General features: G+C 40.5%; 1 protein-coding gene across 1 annotated transcript in view; it reads left to right on the top strand.

The window, feature by feature from the left end:
* DNAH5 (dynein axonemal heavy chain 5) overlaps positions 1-7297 on the top strand; it is a 242913-nt gene that overhangs the window by 193858 nt on the left and 41758 nt on the right. Inside the window, 3 exon segments of the mRNA XM_017893302.1 lie at positions 283-526; positions 1834-1948; positions 2435-2625. Coding sequence (XP_017748791.1) covers positions 283-526; positions 1834-1948; positions 2435-2625 — 550 coding nt within the window.

The raw sequence follows: 7297 nt of genomic DNA, 5'->3' as shown, positions 1-7297 counted from the left end.
TTTTTTGTATTTTAGTAGAGACGAGGTTTTACCATGTTGGCCAGGCTGGTCTCAAACTTTCGACTTCAAATGATCCGCCCGCCTCTGCCTCCCAAAGTGCTGGGATTACAGGTGTGAGCCACTGTGCCCAGCACTTCTCCTTTTTTGATATCCATATTTCCTGCAGTTGATTATGATAAATACAGTACAGGAACTTGAAAGCAGCCATGTAGTTAATGTCTTAAGGAATACTCAACAGGAGTTGTTAATTGAGGTAGAAAATATATTTGTGCAAACTAATAGGAATTGGAGAAAGAAAGAACTCATCTGATGGAAGATGTAACTGCAAACAAAAGAAGAATGAAGGAACTAGAAGATAACTTGCTTTACCGCCTGACAAGTACCCAGGGGTCCCTGGTAGAAGACGAGAGTCTCATTGTTGTGCTGAGTAACACAAAAAGGACAGCCGAAGAGGTGACACAGAAGCTAGAAATTTCTGCTGAGACAGAAGTTCAAATTAACTCAGCCCGGGAGGAATACAGACCTGGTGAGTTTGGTAATGAAAGACAAATGTCACAGGAAAATGAAATGAGAGAGGAACGAGAATTAGAGAAATGGAAGGATGTGAGGGAGTTATACAAATGATTATGCAAAGTGGAGGTGTTTTGTGGAATTTCTGTTGGGAAATATTCAGTAAAATGGGGTCAAAATTTTATAATGGTATCCATTTTCTGAGTTCTTGTCATTCATGTTAGTAAATCCTTTAAGATTCTCATGAACTTATTTTGATGTTAGAAAGTAAAGAAGGAGAATTTTTAAAAATCTGATGACTGCAAATTAGTGAAATCTGAGGAATTAGTGCCCAGTTGTTTGTTGTTTGGTAACACTATGTTGGTATTTTGTTTATAGTTTTTGTATTAGGAAGGTAGTTCTGTGGTCTCATGGGAGATTTTTATCCTCAGCCACCAATTTGCAAATTGGCCTTGTAGAAGAAAAACCTGCTAAATAATTCAGTTGGATTGGCTTTCTTTTAGTATTTTATTATTCCTTTTAACAAATAATCAGCCAGACGCGGTGGCTCATGCCTGTAATCCGAGCACTTTGGGAGGCTGATGTGGGCTGATCACCTGAGGTCAGGAGTTTGAGACAAGCCTGGCCAACAAAGCAAGATCATCCTGGATAACATGGCAAAACCCTGTCTCTACTGAAAATACAAAAAAAAAAAAAAAAAAAAATTAGCCAGGCATGATGGTGGGTGCCTGTAATCCCAGCTACTCAAGGCTACTGCACTTGAACCCGGGAGGCGGAGGTTGCAGTGAGCCGAGATCGCGCCATTGCATCCTGGGGACAAGAAGGAAACTCCGTATCAATAATAATAATAATAATAATTAAACTGTCATTTACTGATAGGCAGAGGCATCATCTTTGCAGTGGGTCGTTTTGCAGACTTGAAGCCCAGGTTAGGCATGGCTTCTTGCTGGGACTTAAGGATGAGGTCCCTAATGGCTACCTCATTTGCTGGGTGTTGAACACACAACCTTTGAAATTTCTTTGGTTGTCTTTTCTACCTGCAGTAAAAATAGAAAAAATATTTTTATGAGGGGTCTAGAGATTCTAAAATGAGAAGTGCCATTTAATAAATACAAATAGCTGACTGCTTACAAAATGTTGTAAATAAGAAATAAATATATTAATAAGTGAGTATCGCTATGTATCCCATATCTGGTAGGCAGCCACTGATAAGATATAAAAATAAAAGTTGTTGTTTTCATTTAGAGTTTAGGCTGGTCTCTTTGCATGGGTCATTTATTTTCCTCTCTCGTAGCACATGCAACCTTGCTCTTTGTCTTCCAGTGGCTACACGGGGCAGCATCCTCTACTTCCTCATTACCGAGATGCGCTTGGTTAATGAGATGTATCAGACTTCGCTTCGCCAGTTTCTGGGCTTGTTTGACCTTTCCTTAGCCAGGTACGTCAGTACTCAGGAAGCTAAGCTGAATTGTATATCTGTGCACCAAAATAATGACATTACATTTATAGCTTCCTTCCCCTTTGTTAGTAAGAGTCTTTTTCTTTTTTAAATCTCAGATCAGTGTAATTACCAATGTGTTAACAAATCATTCTGGTTCACCATTTTATGCCCAGAGAAAACTCTGCCAGCTCTTCATCCATTGATTTGATTCCTTTGTCTTCGTGTGTTTCTGTTAAACAGGAAAATTCCCGAGATCTTGTTGTGAGTGATAATGCCCTGCAGGTGGAATTGATTTAGACAACATTCAGGATTCTGTTATGTTATTTCATGTTGAGAGTATGCTTGTTATTTTAGATTTAGGAGGCTTACTCTTGATGTGTAAAAATAAGTATTCTTCCTTCAAAGTTACTTAAAGACAATTGTTTTTACAGACACTTGAAAAGGGCAGCGGGATACGCCTGATATAAATGTTCTCTTCACCAGGTCTGTCAAGAGCCCAATTACAAGCAAGAGGATTGCTAATATCATCGAGCACATGACCTACGAGGTTTATAAGTATGCTGCCCGAGGGCTGTACGAGGAGCACAAATTCCTGTTCACCTTGTTGCTTACCCTGAAGATTGACATCCAGAGGAACCGAGTCAAGCATGAAGAGTTTCTCACTCTTATTAAAGGTCAATATAAGAATACAGACTATAGCACACAGGTTCAGATGGAGGAGTGATTGTGAAAACCCTTTGCAGTACATTTTTTGGTTATAACAAGTTCCTTGCATTATGTAAGATTGCATTTAGATGAGATATTTTATTTGTTCTTTTCTTGAGTGATAACTATCTATTGAGGACCTACTATATACCTGGGCATGGAATAGGTATTTGGGGCATGTCAGTGAACAAAAACCCTTGAAAAGCATATATAGATTTAGGGAGGGTACGGAAAATAATAGTAAAATAATAAATGAATTTTATAGTGAGTGGGAAGATAGTAAGTCCTATGGAAAACAGAGCAAGATGAGAGGGGTGGGAAGTTATAGGGCACGTGAGGTGGGAGAAGCTTCAAGCTTTAAGTGGGGTATTTAATGGGGTGGCATTCCTAAGAGATCCATAGGTGGGCAAAGACCTGAAAGAGCAGGAGGTGCTGGCCATGGGGTCATTTAGGGGAGGAGGGTTGAAGCACAAGGGATGGCATCAGGGCCTCTGGTAGAGTGAGGCTGGTGTGATGAAAATAAAACAAAGTGACTGGGTGATGAGTGAAGCGGATGAGGACACTGTGCAGCTCATCCTGTGGATGATTTATTCTGCATCTACTGAAGCATTGCTCACAGCCAGGTCCCCTGAGCCATTCAAACGAAACAGCCCAGTGGAAGGCTGGAAAACATAAATTCACTATCACATTCTTGAATGTCTTGAAAAAAGTATTTGAAGTAATGTGTGTCTTAGTTCTCAATGCTATAAGAAATTACTGTAGACTGGGTGGCGAATAAACAACCGACATTTATTTTTCGCAGTTCTAAAAGTTGGAAGTCCCAGATCAGGGTGCAGCACAGTGGGTTGTAGTGAGGAGCCTCTTCTGGGTTGTAGACAACTGTCTTCTCATTGCACCTTCACATGCCGGGGGGCAGAGAAGAGGAAGCAAGCTCTCTAGTGACTATTATAAGGGCACTAATCCCATTTCTAAGGGCTCTGCCATCATGACCTCATCTAATCATAATTATGTTTCAATGGCCTCACCTCCCAGGACCACCAGAACTGAGATACAGGGTTTCAACCTATGAGTTTTGGGGAGACACAATATTCATCCCATAACACTATGAAAATGATGCCAGGGTCTAAATAGATTTCATCTAGTATGCCTTTCTAAACCAATTCTTTAGAAACGACATAATTTTATCTAGCAGGAGATTTTCATGCTTAACATGGAGAGTAAATTTGTAGGGGAACTTGAAGATGACCCCTAGGGGAACAGTAGGGAAGGAATGTGGATATGCACATGCTGTGCCCTGGTGGGGGTTATAGGTCCATAGTCTTACATATGCAAATGCATTTTTGTATTCATATACATATGCATGTGTGTGTATATACATATATCTTATAGTAGCAACAAAGACTCATCTGTTTAGATTTGAACTTAGAAATGGTTAAATTATGGACAATCTCTCTTTAATTGTAACTATTAAAGATTTACTGTTTAGCTATATATGAACTTTATTTTCCAAATTTCCTAAATCAGAATAATTGGCAGATGAGTATCTGGAGAGAAAGATGTGTAGATGTAAGAGTTGCCTTCTTTGGTGAACCCTTACTATGTTACTGATTTCTGGCCTCAGTGACTCTAGTCCCCAGTTTCTAGAGGTTTTCAATGGATTGTTGTTCCTGTCATTCTCAACTCAGGCATGAAATGTATTTCCACATAGAAATAACTTCAAACAGAGTGTCCAGCTCTTGTTGAAATACTGTGAAGCACATCACAGTTTGTCTTGATGATAGCAAACGTAAGATTTAGAGTTAGGAAGTTGAGAGTTAAAATATCTGTTGGCTTTGTCACTTTCTTGATGAGTGATCTTGAGACGGTCATTTACCCTTTTCAAGGTCCAGTTTCCTAATCTGTAATACAAGGATAGTAAATCTACATAGTAGGATTATTGAAAATTTACACAATTTATGTAAATCCTGATACATAGGATACACTTAGCAAATGATGGGCATCTTTATATTATCTTCAGTACTTTAGTTATTTTGATTAGTCTGATGCTTGTATGGGTTGGACTGGTTGTCATGGGTCTTTGACTTTCAACAGCTGTTTGTAACACTGCTTTATGAGACAGTTTCAGAGGAAACTTTGGAGCAGGATTATGTTGCAAATCTGCCCTTCAATCGTTAGGTTGATGAGAGCTAACTGGTGATATAAACTCTCTCTGTAAGGACTTTAAAATCATTTAACATAATTTAAAATGTTATTTAGATAGTGTTATGGTGCAAATGTTTGTTTCCCACTAAAATTCATATGCTGAAAACCTAAACCCCAAGTTATAGCATGAGACGGAGGGAATTTTGGGAGGTGGTTAGGTAGTAGGGGTAGAGTCATGATAAGGGATGGATGGTCTTGTAAGAGAGGCTCGCCCAGGCACAGTGGCTCAAGCCTGTAATCCCAGCACTTTGGGAAGCCAAGGCAGTCAGATCACTGGAGGTCAGGAGTTCAAGACCAGCCTGGCCAACATGGTGAAACACCATCTGTACTAAAATCCAAAAAAAAATTAGCCAGGAGTGGTGGCTCACACCTATAGTCCCAGCTCCTCAGGAGGCTGAGGCAGGAGAATCATTTGAACCTGGGAGGCGGAGGTTGCAGTGAGCTGAAATCATGCCACTGCACTCCAGCCTGGGTGACAGAGCGAGACTTCCTCTCACGCACAAAAGAAAGGGCTGAAGAGAGACGCTAAATCCTCCACCACATGAGAATTGCAGTGAGAATATGGTCTTCTATGAACCACAAGTGAGCTCTCACCAGACACCAAATCACTGGTACCTTGAACTTGGACTTCCCATCCTCCAGAACTGTGATAAATAAATTTCAGTTGTTTATAAGCAGACTGCCTCCTAGAATATGATATTCTATTGTAGTGGCTGTTGAGCCCACTAGCTACAGCAGATTTCAATTTTTTTTCTTTTTTTAAAGACAGAGTCTTGCTCTGTCACCCAAGCTAGAGTGCAGTGGTACAATCACAGCTCACTGTAACCTCAAACTCCTGGGCTTAGGTGATCCTCCTGAGTAACTAGGACTACAAGCTCATGCCAGTACATCCAGCTAACTTTTAAATTTTTTGTAGAGATGAAGTCTCATTATGTTGCCCCAGCTGATCTCAAATTTCTGGTTTAAGCTATCCTCTTGCCTTTTCCACCCGAAGTCCTGGGATTACAGATGTGGGCCACTGTTCTTGACCTCAACAGTGTTTTGATGCTGGTCTTTTAGTCATTTCTAAGATGGGAAAGGCTCAGCCTAGATTATTCTCTAAGTCTGCCTTAGCTGTGACAATTTACGATTGTGTGGCATCGCTTGTATAAAACTTTCATTATAAGCGTGTATCGTTTCACAAAGTATTATGGTAAAAACCCAAACTTACTTTTTTTGTTTTCAAAGCAAGAGTTTGAGAAAAGAAGGAAACAGCACAATTCTCAATCATCTGGACAACTATTTCAAATTATTCCTTTCTCAGCTGTTTGTCTTTCAAGGGTCTATTTAATTTGTTACCACATTATTCAGGAATATGCCCTCTCCCCCAAGTTACAATCACTATTTGTGCCTAATTGTGTACTTTGGGAGCGGGCAGGTTAGTCAAAACATAGTTACCCGCTAATAAACAATGAATGATACTCTGGCTTGCGAGGAACACTCTTTCCTTTTCGTGAATAGCCTTTCCCTAACCCTCTGGTGGCTGTGTTACTCTTTTCAGTTTGTTGGAAAATGGGCAGTTGCTAAGGTGCAACATTTTATTCAACACAATGCATTGTCTTTAGGTCTTTGCTCACTGGTGTTAAAACAATCTCTTTTTATTTTATGAAAATATTTACAATATTTTCATCAAATTGGCTTCAAGGCCATACTTACCTCATTGTAAATACATTATGATGGATTTGGCAAAAAATAACAATTTAGTAGTATGCAAGATGCCTGGATAAAATAGAGACTAGCTCAATGGATATCTTGAGTATTATCATTTGTTTATAACCTACTGTGCTCAAAGATTTTTAAAGTGGCCAAATGGATTGATTTTATCATTTTAAGAATAACGCATAGGCCAGGCACAGTGGCTCACGCCTTTAATCCCAGTGCTTTGGGAGGGAGGCTGAGGCGGGCAAATCACCTGGGGTCAGGAGTTTGAGACCAGCCTGAAAAACATAGAGAAACCCTGTCTTTACTAAAAATACAAAATTAGCCAGACATGGTGGTGCGTACCTGTAATCCCAGTTACTTGGGAAGCTGAGGCAGGAGAATCACTTGAACCTGAGAGGCGGAGGTTGTGAGCCGAGATCACGCCATTGCACTCCAGCCTGGGCAACAAGAGTGAAACTCTGTCTCAAAAAAAAAAAAAAAAAAAGAGCACTTTGGGAGGCCAAGGTGGGCGGATCACGAGGTCAGGAGATGGATACCATCCTGGCTAACATGGTGAAACCCCATCTCCACTAAAAACATGAAAAATTAGCTGGTCATGGTGCCCGGCGCCTGTAGTCCCAGCTAGTCCGGAGGCTGAGGCAGGAGAATGGCATGAATCTGGGAGGCGGAGCTTGCAGTGAGCCGAGATTGCGCCACTGCACTCTAGCCTGGGCGACAGAACGAGACTCCGTCTCAAAA

Source organism: Rhinopithecus bieti, unplaced genomic scaffold, assembly GCF_001698545.2.
Source record: "Rhinopithecus bieti isolate Rb0 unplaced genomic scaffold, ASM169854v2 scaffold_22165, whole genome shotgun sequence".
Classification (NCBI taxonomy): Eukaryota; Metazoa; Chordata; class Mammalia; order Primates; family Cercopithecidae; genus Rhinopithecus; species Rhinopithecus bieti.
This window is presented reverse-complemented; position numbering and strand designations above follow the sequence as displayed.